Below are 17,379 nucleotides of genomic sequence, written 5' to 3' on the forward strand. Positions count from 1 at the left end.
AGCATTGTAGGGAGTTATATTTTCAAAGCCGTAAATGTCAGGCTGAAGAGTTTAGAGATGTTAGAGGCAGTAAGAAATCATCTCAAGTTTGTAACAGGTCAAAAACAAGTTTTAGGAAGACATATTTAGCAGTTTGTGAAACTGAATGGACTGAGGAGAGATTAGAAGCAAAATATTTCTATCATAAAGCTGAGCCAGAAGGAAGATCTTAAAGAGAAGCAAGAGGTAGCAGTAAAAATATAGGCAATAAATGTGTCAGCATTTTTGCTTATTATAATTAATACTTTTTTTTATAATTGGGGATTTTATAGTACATTAAGTACGTTAGAAATAGTTCTAATTATTTTTAAGAAATAATGTTTCATGATTTGTATTCTTTCTTTCTTAGAGATCCTCCTAAAAAAAAAAAGAAAAATTGACACTTAAAAATAGATTTTAAATGATCCCACATTACAATTATTATGAAAGCATTGAATCCTTTTATATATCTACACTATATTATGAAATTATGGCAGCACTGCATTTCCTATATTATGAAAAACCTTGATACTTCAGCATCCTAGTGACTTCACTGTTAACTCATCTATTATCCCCAACCATGATAAAAAGATTAATATAATAAGAAAGTCAAAGAAGATAACAGGAGTGGTGCTTCCCAATATAGTAACAACTAGTCACATGTGGCTATTTAAATTTCAATGTAAATCAATTTAAATTAAATAAAATTTAAAATGCAGTTCGTTAGTTCCAAGATCCACATTTCAATTGCTGAGTAGCCACATGTACCTAACTATTGGCTACTATTTGGGGATAGATATAGGACATTTCCATCATCACAGAAAGTTCTATTGGGGAGTGCTGGTGTAGAAGGTTTATGCAAGAGTAACAGAAATCATCACTGTTATCTTATCCCTATTTACTTAGAGAGTTGCTCAGGTTTGGGATTTTTTAAATAGAGGTTTAAAAGAAGTCTAGAAAGAAAAGCACTATCTTTGTCATTCTGTTTGTGTGTTGGCCATTTTAGCTTTTGTGATCTCAGTTCAGAATTCAGATCTTTCATTTTTCTACCTATAATAGCAAGAGAAGGAAATTATTAGGTAAATCAGAAGATAAATGCAAAGAGAAAATAACGGAATTCAATACTAAAAATGATGATGAAATAGAAGTTTTCACTTTTGATATTCTAGATAAATTTTATCAAATTAAAAAATTGATGAGTGAAAAATTTGTAGCAAAAATAAGGACTTCATCACAATATTTTGCAACGGTACAATTTTGCCAAAAGGGAATATGACAATGTTCTTTCATCTTTTATTATTTTTGTGCATAAGAATAAATTCTATACAGTCCATAAGTGGAAAAATGCTGAAAGCATTTGACAATAAAATAAAATTTAAACTTCATTCCAGTTTTTTTAACTGGTGCTTGAAATCTAAAAATGAAAATGTTTTACAGTTATGGAATAAATAATAGAATAAAGATTATGCATCAAATTTTTTTTATAAAGTATTGCATTTTGGTTCGTGCAACTTCAAAAACCAAAAGCAATGACAAGGTAGGACACATCAGAGATGTATTGTAAATTGGGACTCAGTATTTACAGGATGAATATGTTCATGGATCATGCATCACAGTTATTGCCCATTTTAGGTATATATATACCATTAAACTCAGGGAAATATGAAATTGAAATTCAGGTTTTCTGTTTAAATTCTTATTAAAAGGTAAGATAAATTTGTTTTTCATTATCTCTTTATTATTACATCTATATGTTACTCAAAAAAGACTTAAAATATAAAACAAAAAAAGTTTGTTGGACCCATAATAAATGGCGATTATACAGTTTCCTGGTATATTGAGGATTACTACCAAAAAAAAAAAAAAAAAAAAGCTTAATATCAAAATTGCAATTATTTATAATTACAAATTTACAGATATAAACATAATTGCAATATTGAAGAAGAAGAATATAGTCTGAGGAATGATACTACCCAACATCAAGACAGTATAAAGTTACAATAATCAACACAGTGTGGTATTGGTCAAAATGAGACAAATAGAAGAATGGGACAAAATAGAGAGCCCAGAGACTCGTGCAAATACAGTCATCCGATCTTTGACAAAGGAGCAAAGACAATCCAATGGAAGAGAATTGCCTTTTTAACAAATACTGATGAAACAACTGAACGTCCACATCAAAGACATGAATCTAAACACAGACCTTAGACCTTTCAAAGAAATGAACTCAAAATGGACCATAGACCTAAGTGTAAAACATAAAACTTTAAAACTTCAAGAAGATAACATAAGAGGAAATTTAGGTGACCTTGGGTTTGGTGATGACTTTTTAGATATAACATCCAAAGCACAATTTATAAAAGAAAAAATTGATAAGTTGGACTTCATTAAAATTAATATGTTTGCCCTGCAAAAGACACCATTAAGGGAATGAAAAGACAAACCACATACTAGGGGAAAATATTTACAAAAGGTATATCTGATAAAGAACTGGTATCCAGAACATACAAAAAACTCTTAAAACTAAACAATAAGAAATAAACAACCCAAAGAAAAATTGCTAAAAGATCTAAACAGATATTTCACCCAAGAAGGTATACAGATGGAAAATAAGCATGTGAAGCATGCTCAACATGGTTTGTCATTAGGAGTTGCAAATTAAAAGAACAATGAGACATGACTACACACCTATCAGAATGGTTAAAATTCAAAACGCTGACACATCTAACACTGTTGAGAGTGTGGAGCAACAGGAACTCTCATGTGTTGCTGATGGTATTGCAAAATGGTTCAGCCACTTTGGAAGACAGTTTGTACTTGTATACAAAGCTAAAGGTTGTCTTGCTATACAATCCAACAATCAAGCTCTTTTGTATTTTACCCAAACGAGCTAAATACTTACATCCACACAAAAACCTGCACAGGAATGTTTATAGCAATTCTGCTCATAACTTCCAGAACTTGGAAGTAACTAAGATATTCCTCAAAAGGGGAATGAGTAAGCAAACTCTGGTACAACCATACTATGGAATATTATTCAGCAATAAAAAGAAATGAGCTATCAAGCCATTAAAAGATATGTTTGGACTTTAAATGTACAATTCCAATTATATGACATTCTAGAAAAGGCAAAACTATTGAGCCAGTTGAAAGATCATTGGTTGCCAGGGACTTGGGAGTGGGAAGGGAAGGGGGTAAAAACAGGTGAAGCACAGGGGTTTTCTAGGGCAGTAAAACTATTTTGTACAATATCATTAATAGTGGATACATGACATTATACTTGTACATTGGTCAGAACCCATAGAACTGTACACTGAAAAAATAAACCCAGATAAAAATGATGGAATTAACAATAATCTATCAGTATTAGTTCACCAATTATAAGAACAAATGTATCACAATAATGCTACATGTTAGAAGTATTCTCATATTATTAAGGCGGTGGGGAGAGGGTGTATATGGGAACTCTGTACTTTCTGCTCAACTCTTCTGTACACCTAAAACTGTTCTAAAAAATAAAGTCAATTAATTAAAAACAAACAAAACAAAACAGGCTGTTGGACCCAGGTGGTCATCTTTCCTGATACATCCAGAGCTAATCCAATAAAGTCTAATATACTGATTGATTACAGAAGTTTTCTAACCATACGTTTTTCTCTTGAAAATTGTGTGTGTGTGTGTGTGTGTGTGTGTTATATTTTATCCAGAAAATAGAACTACAATTCCAAAATACTGAGACATTTAGTCATTTTGGAAAAAAAAAAGCCTGTAACTGTCTTTTAAAATAGGTTTATAAAGTAGAATTAGTTATTAATTTCAAAGTTAAGAAATACTAAATATTAATAACATGTGCTCACTTTATTAATAACATGCTTATTTTCTTAATATTAGGCTTTACTTGTCAAAATAATTTCTATCTCATTTTCAAGTTTGCATTCTCTATTAAACTGACTTAAAATTAATTGAAACAATATAGTGTCATCTATGCTATACATAGTTGTACAGACATTCCATAATTTTGGTGCTGTTTTTGACTGCCTACTTATGAAATTAATTTGCATTCTTAAATTAAACTTAAGATTTTTAAAATGTTGTACAAATACATACTTTATGATGTGTAATTAGGAACAGTCAGCTGAGAGTACATTATACTAATGTGTAAGTTTATTAACCAAGAAAGTGAAGGATTTCTACAATGAGAACTACAAACCACTACTGAAGAAAATTAAAGAAGACACAAAAAAATGGAAAGACATTCCATGCTCTTGGATTGGAAGAATTAACATTGTGAAATGTCTATACTACCCAAAGCAATCAATAGATTCAATGCAATCCCCACCAAAATACCAATGACATTCTTCACAGAAATGGAAAAGACAATCTCAACATTCATATGGAACAATAAAATACCCCAAATAGCCTAAAGCAATCCTTAGCCAAAAAAATAAAGCTGGAGGCATATCACTACCTGACTTCAAATTATACTACAAAGCTATAGTAACCAAAACAGCATGTATGGGCATAAAAATAGACACTCAGACACATGCAGCAGAATTGTGAACCCAGAAATCACCCCTAAGGCTTACAGCCATCTGATATTTGACAAAGGGAACAAAAACATACATTGGGGAAAAGACTGCCTCATCAATAAGTCATGTTGGGAAAAATGGATATCCATATGCAGAAGAATGAAACTAGACATGCACCTCTCACCATATACTAAAATCAACTCAAAATGGATTAACAACTTAAGTATAAGATTTGAAACTATAAAATTACTAAGGAAAAATATAGGTGAAACACTTCAGGAACTAGGTCTGGGCACGGACTTCATGAACATGAGCCCAAAAGCACAGGTAACAAAAGAAAAAATAAACAAATTGAACTATATCAAACTAAAAAGCTTCTGCACAGCAAAGGAAACAAACAACAGAGTGAAATAACAACCTACAGAGTGGGAGAAAATTTTTGCTAACTGTGCATCTGACAAGGGATTAATGTCCATAATATGCAAGGAACTCAAGCAATTATACAGTAAAAAAAAACAAATAACCCAATTAAAAAATGGGCAAAGGAACTGAATAGACATTTTTCAAAGGAAGACATACAAATGGCCAATAGGTACACAATAAAATGCTCAACATCACTAGTCATCAGGGAAATGCAAATTAAAACCACATTGAGATATCACCTCACCCAAGTGAGACTGGCTGTAATCAAAAAGATGGAGAATAACAAATGCTAATGAGGATGTGGAGAGAAGGGAATGCTCCTGTACAGTTGGTGGTACTATAAATTAGTACAGCCACTATGGAGACCAGTATGGAGGTTTCTCAAACAACTACAGATAGATCTTCCATACAATTCAGCAATCTCATCTTTGGGTATATACCCAAAGGAATGGAAATTATCATGTTGAAGGGAAGCCTGCACTCCCATGTTCATTGCAGCTCTGTTCACAATAGCCAAGAGACATGGAACCAACCTAAATGTCCACCAATGTATGACTGGGTAAGGAAAGTGTGGTATATATACACCATGGAATACTACTCTGCCATTAAAAAAGAATGAAATTCTCCCATTCACAACAACATAGATGAGCTTGGAGAAATTTATGTTGAGTGAAATAAGCAAAGCACAGAGGGAAATTTACCGCATGTGCTCCCTCATAAGCGTGAGCTAAGAGAGAACGGAAGGAAAGAAAGACCACAGTGGCATGTTGGACTTGCAGAGGGAGAGAACATACCTAGGGTTACAAAGTGGAGTGAAAGAGGGGGATGGAGAGGGAGGTCAGGGATAATTGGGTGGGGGGCACAGGGTATAATCACAATTTGTGGTAATGGGCATGCTGCCAGTATGGATCTGGCCATCACAGCTTGGGCACAAGTGGTGACAATCAGCTTTGCACCCCATGAATATTCATAATAATATTTTTAAAAAGACTTTAAAAAGTCTTATAAATGCATACTTAATGATAAGCATAATTAGGAAAAGTTAGTTAAGAGTATATTAATGCATAAGGTTATTTTTTGTTTAAATTTGGGATCCCCACTCACAAATACATATACTATGTTTCATTGAATTTTAACACCATATACACGAAAATTTCTACATACTACTAATAACATAAAAACTTTACAGTAACCCATTTACATGGCTTAAAATACTTGGTGAGTCAATTACTTTAATCATTTGGTATTATAGCATCTCAATAAAATATTCCTATAGTGGATAAAATATTTGTCTCATGAACAAAATGTGCCAGTAATATTTACCATGGGTAAAAATTTGTTGGGATCCTGAATAGAGGTTGCACACTAGGCTACCTTTATCAATATAATGAAATGTATCTTTTTCTAAGCAACATAGATCACCTCACGATTCTAGCATGTGGACCATTTAGTGAGCTTTTTGAAATATTTTGGGCTCAATTAAATTCCTTCCAAGGCATCCCCAAGAATAAATATGGCATTTTGTTAATTTATTTTATTTTATGAAAAATTTAACCTGAAGATAGTTTTCATCTTACTTTTCCTGGTTTCTCTTATATTCTGTGCCCTGGACCATAGATAACTCCTGGTAGACAAGTTATTAGATCATCAGCATTTCACGAGTAAGATGCTGGATGAGTAAGATAGGTTATTTTAAAATGCTACTTGGAACATTCACCTTACTGTCTAATAAACCCATGTAGCCTGAGACATTTAATCAAGCACTTTACATAATAAACAGAAAAGGAGTGAAAGCATGGTTGATATAACTAACACAGGCCAATTTAAAATAAACTGACCTGGTCTAGAGAATTATACAGGTTTGTGGAGAGTGGATTAAGTAGGTGGGAACTTCATTATTTTTTATAAGCAAAAAAGTGTGAACAGCCAAAAACTACACTGAATGAAGAATTTCTGCCCACATTTGAAAATATTTTTGCTCTGTATCCTGCACACCCACAGTGGAAAAGAAGGTATAAACAACAGAGTTAAAAAAACCCCAAATCCACCTGTATTAAATCCCTTCTGCTATAAACAGAATTTTATTTTTTAACATATTTGATTAGAATAGAACTAAACAGAGAACTGATCATGTACAATGGATGGTCCAGAAAAGTGACAAAAATGTGCAATTAAGAATTTAGTTCCTCTAGGAACAAACTAATTCTTTTTAAAAGAGAGCAAAACAGTAAGGGAATTTCTTTAAAAATACTTTGCTACATTTTCAGTGTAAGATGTTAAGGGGAAATTTATTATTCATTTGTACATTAAATAGAATGGAAATACAATTGTCAAGAGGTATAGATCAGTACTGTAAATTGACCATTTAGCTCCTTATAAAGATATAATTTTAGCAACAAATGAACCCACAAGTTTTTCTGTTATTTCAAATGTACATAATGCATTTCTTATTTTCATTCATCATTGACCTAATTGATCTCATTTAAACACACTATTTTAAACTTCCTCTCTCCCCTTCCTTCCTTCCCTCCTTCTCTCCTTCCTTCCCTCCTTCCCTCCTGCCCTTACTTCTTTCCTTTCATCTTTCCTTCCTTCTTTTCTTCTTTTCTTCCCTCCACGTTGCTTAGATTGAATTTGTTTGAGCTTACATGCAGTCTCCTTTATTTTAACCATTTATTACTTTAAACGTTAATGATCTGCATATGTAAATAGATATTTATTTTTATAGGCAAAGCATGGCACTGTTAAATAGGAAATTCTAAACAAATGTTAATGATAGCATAGGATCTCATGATTTGGTGAATTATATATAAAATGCACAGTACTTTATCACACACAAACATACAAACATTTTTATTATTTGGACTCTTATTTTTCCAAATTGGCAATTCAATGCCAGAGCACTAAAGTGCTTTCTCAGAAAAGAAAAAGAAAAAAAAAAGACATTATTCTGACATATTTCACTAATCTCTTATTCTTGTCGTTTTCAATAAGTTGCTTTTTAATTTAATTTTTTGTCAATGTCACATATAGAAAATGAACCTTCACTTATCTTCTTACCTGTGTTTTGTGCATAGTTCTTTCTGTTAGTACAGATACAGCGTTCCCACTAAGTATTACATAAAATTTGATTCATACAATCTGTGCTTCTAAAAATTAAATCAAATAAAAAGTTATTGTTTCAAAAACATCTGTGTAAAAATAGGAGGATGAATTAGAGTTTTCACCTATAAAATAAGAGCGTCTTTTCCTGTTGCTCAGTTGCAAAGTATGCTCTTACCTATTATGCAAAATTTGCAGGCATTTGTGGCTCACAGGGAAAAGTCTACTTTGCATTTCCTTAAATTTCAGCATTAAAGGAACTCTCTTCACCATAGTAGCAGTATTTAAATTTATAATTAATATTTTATAAAGAAATAAATATTGCTACAATATATTTTATAGGCTAAGTCCTTCTAAATTGTATATCACGGGGTTACCAGAGTTAACATACTTAGCTCTAGAAACATAATTCCTCTTACTATGTTTTTTCATTATGCTCCTTGGCACACTGTGTGTTCAACTTTTATTTCATATTGCTCATCAGACATGGCTTTCCACAACAGCACAGGATTTTTATTTCAGGTGTAGTCATAACTGTTTCTATTATTGTAGGGATATGTATCTACTTGTTGCTCACCACAGAAAACAATGGCATCTTCTCTGTGGCTGCAAGATGCTAAATGTTCCTCCATTTGGACCAGTCTTTCAGGTTATTCATGATAGGAATGTTGTTAAACAATGAGAAAATCCTAAATTTATACTCCATAATTTCTAGACTAACCACCTTCTTCCTTTTCCAAGCCTGCTCTCTGCCTTCCCCCACATACATCCATGGAAATTTCCACATTATGTGTATTGCACAGGTGCACCTATGTGGACCCATATGACCTACTGACTCTGGAAACAACTACTGAGGTGCTGTTATCATTACTCTTAGGTGTTTACAAAGACCACAACAATTTACTTATTTCCTCTAATTTTGATTCTGATGCCCTCTTCATCCTTACTCATTTCATCTCTGGGGAATGTTCTGCATCTGTAAAGGAACATTTAGCATCATCACTTACTTTTAATTAACTTCATACACTTGAATGATGGTATGCTAGATGCTAGGGATAATAAATAGATCTGGTCTCTGCCCTTGTAGCCATTTAAATATTAAACCATGATGGAATGAGATACTATTTTTAATTGGCCAGACATTACAAGAATAAAATTTTTCATGCAATTTTTTTAAAATTAGGCAATTCAGTTGCCTTTCTCCATGAAGTGTTGCTTAATAATGCATATTGAAATATGGTAAACAGCTAAAGATGCCCAAGAAGTATATAATAGTTTCATTTTGGATTCCCAAAACAGTGAAAATGACCTTGGCAGCTGACAATCGGCACCTGACAGCTAGGCTGAAATATTCTCAACAAACAATTTTCCAGAACATAAATAGTAATCAGATAAATGCACTCTGTCACTGTGGGGTGGAATAAGCCAAAGACGAATTCATCCCAAGACTAGGTGTGAAACAAGACAGAGATAAGGACATCCAACAACCACAAAAATTAGCATGATTACTCTATCTATATAATAACAACTCTACTTTTGTTTCGTTCTCTAAGTTACTAAAATACCCACTACTGAAATGCCCCCAATTCTGACAGCACCCAACCCAGAACTCTCTTTATACCACCCAGCACAAGCCCACATCCTATAACAAGTCTCTCCTAATTCTCTCTTACCTATACCCAGTATTCTTCTTACATGTCTTCTCCTTTGCCGTAGCAAATTAAATAAATCTAATTTTGCTCAACTATTGGTAGGTTTCTGGTGATCTCTGGCTGGCAGTGGTCTTCAACACTATGACTTAATTTCTGTTATTCTCTTTTATCATATGCTATAACTTACAATTAGATAATCATATATAATTGTAAACAGTCTTACTTTGCTTTGTACATAAGTACAAAATTTCAAATTAAGATGTTGATGATCTGGGTCCCACAGATATCAAATTATGCAATTTTCCATATTTTGAAAGACGCATTGATGAAATAAGAAGAAACAGAAAGGGAATGTAATTAACATTTATTCAAAATCTATTAAATGCCATAAACTTGACTTAAGTTGCCTACTTATGGGAATTAATTCTGTAGCTTCCAATCAAATCCTCACAAGAATTAATTCTCTAGTTTATAATCAAAGCTCAAGCAGTTTCAGTAATTTTCCCAAGGTCACACTACAAATACATGTTGAAATTTGGAGAAAATCTCATTTGTGCTCTAAAGTATGCTTGTTCCTGAATCTGTTTCAAGGGGAATAGGAGGAAAACTAACGAAACTAACCTAATACAATTGAAAGCATTTAAAAATTATAATAATTTTAATAACTAGTAAACTAAAAACAATTTAAAAAGCAATGAACATGTAATAGTTTTTTCTCCATCCAAAGTAAAAACAAACAAAAATGTAGTCTGGTCCCCCTAGTACTTCCCTGATGTTTTCTCCTAATACTCTAATTTTCCTCTAGTCTACTGTACTCTGGTCTCACTGGTCTGGTCTCACTGCTATCCTTGCTGTTCCTAGAAATAAAAATAATAGGCCTGATTCTACCCCAGGACGTTTGCACTTGCACTTCCCTCTGCATTACACATACACACATGCACAAACACTCGCTTTCTCTGACCCCCATTTTCATCTCTTTATTGCCTCTGCTTTATTTTTCTTTTGGAATACTTATCAATATATACCATGCTACATGTAGTATATATTCATCTTGCTTTTCTATCATTCCTACCTAGAATGGGGGCTTTAAGAGAAATTAAGTTTGTTGTTTGTGGTAGTGGTAGTGGTGATTTTTACACTTGAAGACAATCTCAATTTGTTCCATTGCTTGGTTTGTTTTGGTTTGGTTTTCCATTGTTTGCTCAATTTGCATCCTCTTCTTTCAAATATATATATTTTTGGGGGGAGGGGTCATTTTTTTAATGCCAGTGACCAAACCAATGCATATTACATAATAGGCACTCAATACATTCTTACTGACTAAATAAATGAAAACAAAATGCCATGAGGCATATTAGAACAGTACTTAGAACTCAGAATTTTAGGATTTAGTATAATTATATGTTACACACAAATTCTAAGCTTGAGCTGTACTTTCATCCTGGATAACAAAAGCAAACAAAAACCTTCATTATCTGGAATATCAAATAATGCAATTCAGGATATATGATCCTGTCCTGTACTCTTTCCTACTTTAGCTTACATATTTTAATTCAGTCACTTTCATTTTGATTTATAGGTATAAATCATCTACTGTAACCCTAAGACCTTGTAAGTACTAAAAATGCCATGATTACAAGTCTACCGTTTGCCAGTTCAACTTAACCTCTATAATCTTCAGAATTTTCATATGTAACTTGTGACTAATGAGAGTAACTACTCATTGGGTTGTTATGAGTGCTCAATAAGATAATGCCAGCAAAGCACTCAGTACTGCTCCTGGTCTATTGGGTTCACATAATTAATGTTACTGCTAATTGTAAATAATGATGATGAAGAAAACATAATGAACATGCCCCTACATTCTTACTGACATTGTATTTATACAGAAGGTAAGAATTAGTCTAATTTTAAAAACATAGGCTGGGAAGCCATGTTTGCAAATAACCAAGTTATTTTAATGTAATAGAGTTCATCGAGGCCCTTCTCAGATTCCCAAATCTCATTGATTTTGCCCAAATTACCACTCTTCCTCTCCCAGCCCCATACACACACATACATCAAGCCATGATTTGCAACATATTTAGAAGCATTAACCTTATGAGATTGCCTTTATTTTTCTTCATTGTCAGGAATGACATTCAGACAAGGATTGCTTTTCCCTGAACATGATTAATACAAATGAAGGTAGTTTTATTTCATTTTACTGTAGATTCTGCTGCACATTTGTTGTAATTTCAGGTAATTTTGAAATGCTCATAAATGCAGATCAAGAGGTTTGCTGCCCAGATAAAGAAGGAGGAGTAGTGTTTACTTACAGTGTATTTCTAGCACCTGCATGGCTACCTGAGGTGTGGCATTGAGGGATTCATGGTCTACTCTGCAGATTACCGCCACTCCATCGTCACTCCGGTCCACTCGGAAATCCAGTGTGCTGCTGACAGTGAATGTCTTGCGATTTGCGTCTTCTTCTTTCAAATATTTTACATCTGAAAACAAAATATAAATTTAAAATTTCTGTGACATTTTCCAAAATATAACAGATTTCATTTACTCAAGACACTAGAAACACCTGCTCCCTATTTTATCAATATTAAATAAACAGATATTTGTTAGTTTAACACTTAATCCATTTCAATTTCATCAAATAAAAATACACCAACTACAAAAGTAAATTGTAAGAGTTAAATACAGAAATAAAATAAAATGGTGGGGCACAGCATTTTCATTTCTTTGGCCTCAAGTTTACCTAGATTATAATCAGGTACAAGATACTTTTTTGTACTCCATTTGAAAAATGAAAGCCAAATTACAAAAATAGTTTCCCCTTTCTTTTAGATTTAACTTTTACTAAAATATAATCTTTATTCTCTGAGCCACAAGCACAGTTGGGAAGAGCAAATTCACAACTATTTGCTTATGCCTAAAAGAAAGTACAGTGCATTTGATCTATGACTTTAGCTTGAACAATGTGAAACAAACATAAATTGATAAAGAATATGTAAGATGAGAAAGTTTGCCATCTTTGGTAATGAAAATAAGGAGCACAGTCATCTGAATATTTTGAACATTTATTTGCAGTGAAATTTACATTAAGATGAATGTTCTTAGTTAACCAAGGAATCCATTTCAGCATGAATGAGAATACATTCCTCAAGGTGTAAATTTACTTATCAATATTTAAACTTACTGCACATGATTCAGATCCATAGTTAAATGGTTCACTTAAGGATTATTTGTTCTTTGTGGAAAAGAGGTTTAATAATATTTTCGCTTAATTTGTAATTTCTCAAGTCTGAAGGAGCTGATAAGAAGAGGGCAATTTTAACGGATTAGAAATCAAAATGATAGGCTAAGGTTAAGATATCATTATAAGATCTTGAATGTAGTTGAGGGAAAAATGTGTTCTTTTTATGCGTTCTCATTTTTTCCTGTCATTCACTATCAAATGATATTTTCAGAAAATGAGTTCTTTTGCATAGAATGCACAAAATACTTGATTTTACTGTATATTAAATGGTTTAATTTTTAAACATTTGCAAATACATTAATGACAACAAACAAGTAATATAAGATCAGTTTCTCCATTTTTGTGCTTTATGAAAAGATTTTACTTTTAAAATAACATTGATTTTGATGTATTCTTGAGTATTTTTGATGTATATTTGATTTATTTTGAGTAGATATATGCATGGTTCATTGAATTTTACTGATTTCCAGGAAGTACAACTTTATCTGATTGACTGATTTAAAAAATAAAAATAACAAATATCAATAAAGAATAAAATTAGATAAATGTTACATGTCTTGTTTTTGAAAATATATATGTTTATGATTATGTTCACATATTAGGAAAAAAATCTAATTAAGATTTTTACCACAAAAAAATTTTATGTACGTCAGGCAATTTTTGAGTGTAAGAAAATCTCTAACATTTAGAAAGGGAGACAGAAGCATAAAATCTCAATCTGGTGTTTTAACTATAAATAAAACACACAAGATACAAGGTTTTATGTTGCATTTTTCATAAACATTTATCTCATAAAATATTTCATCTCATTTTTGCTGAAGTCATTTACTGAGATTTTTGCATTTGAAAATTAGGTACAATTTTTGTTAAAATAAATATTTAGAAGAATAGATGAAGTGTCCTCCTTTCAGTCAAAATATCAGAATGATACAGCTGCATTTACGGTTTTTGCTAATATTTTTTTAAAAATATGAGGCTTCTTTACTTTTCAATGTCATAGATTTACATGAAAAAGTTGCTTCATTTTTACATACTATTTTCTTTCCTATAAATCTATGCCTAATATTTACTTGTTCCTAGCTCTAAGCAGGGTCTGTGTAAGAAAATTCAGATCTCTTGACAAACCACTTTTACAATTGTGTTATACAATATATGAGAAATTATTCCAAAATATTGCTGCTAATTGTTTAATTTTAATGATAGCTGCATTTTAAGAAATCGCACATCTGCTTCCTTTAGCTTCTTTTCTTTACAAAAGTCTCATTTAATGTAATATTAATAGGACACATAAAATTTGATAGCAACTGAATAACATAAAATTTTAATGAGCATCATTAAAATAAAATAAAAGTATAATTTGTTGCGTTTAATATGGGCTTATGTGACAGTTCATAGGGTCACTAAAAGCCATCAGAGGAACACAAAAAGGCACTGAGAAGAGCCAATCACAACATCTTTCCCTGTATTTTATGCTGACCTTATCCAAACAGACAGAAAATGGCACTTAAAATGTTTCTCTATTTTCGCTCTCCATCTTTTTTTAAAATAACTGATGCATTACACAGTCATAGAGCCAAGAGGAAATTTCTTTATGTTGCGTAGCTTATTTGCTGATTTCATGTGTATTCTTGTTTCATGTTCTATCTTGTTTTAAGGAGTTTCCATTTTTTACCCCTTTGGAATGTCAGTTAGATTACACTTGATGAAAAGCAACACTTCTCAAAACGAAATGTACATATAAATCACCTTCAGATCCTGTTAAAATGCAGATTCTCATCCAGTAGTTTGGGATATGGGGTCTGAGAATCTGCTCTCGGTGACAGGCTATATCTTGAGGAACAAGTGTACAGTGGATACATTGACACCAGAGACAATCAAAGGTGGACAGGGAATGTGGGGCCTTGCTCTTCTCACATCTTTTGTTTTTTTTAAATTGCCTCTCTTCCAAACCTTCCATTCTACCTTTACTACTCATATACAAGTTTAAAAAATATATATATACACATTTTAAAAAATATTCATGTCCCATATATGATTACCAAAAATTGAGGGAAAACAATAAATATAGTAATTTATAGAATTTCTTTCCTTTATAATCCTTGCAACCATCCCTCCATCTTCTTCTAGAGGAGCTTCTGGACATCTAAACACTTGTTCTCAAATGATCAGAACAGTGGTTGCTTTTGGTGAGTGAGTGGTGGTTGGAAATTGACTGAGAGTAGATACATGAAACTTTTCTGGCAATATGAAAACACTCTATATCAAATAGGTGTGTGGGTTAACCTGGTTTATCCCTTTGCCAAAATTTTACACTTAAGGTGTAATTTCTTTCAGCCTCAAAAATGTGTGTAAATTTTGCCTCAATAACTAAGAACTGTAAGATACACAATAACAATTGAGTGGGGAGTAGGTAGAGGTATAGATGGAACAAGAGTGGCTGAATGTTGATAATTTCAAAATGGGGCTATAGTGACATAGTGTCTCATTATACTATTGTGCTTACTTTGTATATCAGAAATTTTTTATAGTAAATTTTTTGATATGCCTAGTAGAAAATACCTCAAGTGTGTTTCTCAACAAAAAATTGTTTTTCTAAAAATTTCTTGGTGAAGTCTCAAAGTAAAGGACTTTCTGTTAGTTTTCATATGATTTATCTTTATGAGACTTGGATTGTAGAATAGCAATATCCTTTCATTTAGGATTTCCAATCTGTTGTCTTATCAAGAGCTAAGGTAGCAAAATAAAGACAGATGTAAGTGTGAGTTAGACTGCTGGAGCCCCCAGAATAAATAAGTTTAAAAGCCTTCAGTTAGGTTAGCTGGGAAACAACAACAAAAAAATAGAATATCAGATTTCAAGATATACCTTCATATTCATCTTTCTCAGATTTATTATATTAGACTACCTGCCTCTCTACCTAGTTTCTGTCCACTTTTAGACTGGAGTTTTAGAAAGAAAATCTTCTTAAGTGAAGTTCCCAGAGTAGTTGCTGTGTCCACAGTGATTCTAATACACCCTGAGCAGTATAGTCTGAACTATTTTGTCTCATCTGTTCTCTTCACTTTTGTGATTTTGATGTCATTTAGACAAACCTGAAGAGAAGATACTTTCTTTATTATAAAGAGAAATCCTTTCTCTGGATCCAGAAGTAGACACTATATCAGTCATGCACCTAGGGTGGGCCAGTTTCTTCCTGATCCACTGCTTGGCCATTAGGCCACACTGGGAACAAGGAAGGGCTTAGAGGAAGACTCTCCACACTGGAAGTGCCATACTTTCTCATCATTCGGAGATGTCTTTTAGGAATTTTGTAAGAAATATGTGACTTCTATCTTGGCTTTGAATACTCCAGTCATGAGCAAAGCAGCAGGATCTCAGTGTGTACACCAGATATTGATAGTTATTTAGAACTTAAACTTTACTATTATTTTCAGAGTCTGGGTATGTAAAAATGGTTTTTGATAGATCAGACGACAATTTCAGTGGAAGAAATCAGGGAATTTATCCTGGATCCACATCATGTTATTAATGGTACTTTAATGATTTCACACCATTGTTAGTAAGCAGTAGGCATGACCTCTTGACATAGAGAATAGAAAATGTGAGCATTACATGAGACATGGCTTAATTGTCAAAACTTGGCTTTACTGTCAAAACTGAGGAGTGACCTTATTGGAAAACTAGACAATTATTCTGTTAATTATTCAGAAGTTCTATACATCAAATTTCCTAAAACTAAAAATCATTTTTAGAAGATAACCAACTCCCACATCATTTTTTCTTAACTGACACAAATTAACTATGTGTGGCTAACTCATTCAGTAACATAGATGCATATTTTAAAACCAGTTTGCCTTGGAGTAAATGTCAATACTTTGATTTTTGTAAATCTTAAAGTTGTATTCAAAGGTATTTTACAAAATGAATTTCCTTTAATGTTCAGGCAAAGCTTTTCACTTTACATTACTATAAACTTTCCCCAGACCAAACATAATGAGGTCATGTTTTACATTTATTTCACAATATCACAAGAGTGTGATCCACCATTGATACATGTGAAAAGCTTTATAAAAAGAATTGCTCACTAATCTTACTTTAGATTTACTAATTTAGCTGCTGTTCCATTTTAAATATCATTACATTTTATGTTAGTTAATCGTGCTTTTTTTGTACTTGTGCAAATACTTTAAGGACAAAATGAGTTATAAATAAAGAATCACTATTTCTCAAAAACACTGGACACAGTGCAATCACTGCTTGGTGGCAGAGAAGCAAAATTTGAATACCCAAGAAGAACACCAGGAACTGTGTTGCTTAGTCCAGGAGAATAATCAGTATGGAGTACAGTCAACTCCTTTGAAAATTGTTGAGTTAAAATCTGAGATCATTTTCTGCTAAGTGATTC

General features: G+C 32.4%; 1 protein-coding gene across 1 annotated transcript in view; it reads right to left on the reverse strand.

The window, feature by feature from the left end:
* The window catches only part of CADM2 (cell adhesion molecule 2), a 313,108-nt gene that overhangs the window by 114,694 nt on the left and 181,035 nt on the right, over positions 1–17,379 (reverse strand). Inside the window, exon 5 of the mRNA XM_063103440.1 lies at positions 12,043–12,213. Coding sequence (XP_062959510.1) covers positions 12,043–12,213 — 171 coding nt within the window. The remainder of the gene's footprint in view (positions 1–12,042; positions 12,214–17,379) is intronic.

This window comes from Cynocephalus volans, chromosome 1, assembly GCF_027409185.1.
Source record: "Cynocephalus volans isolate mCynVol1 chromosome 1, mCynVol1.pri, whole genome shotgun sequence".
Lineage (NCBI taxonomy): Eukaryota > Metazoa > Chordata > Mammalia > Dermoptera > Cynocephalidae > Cynocephalus > Cynocephalus volans.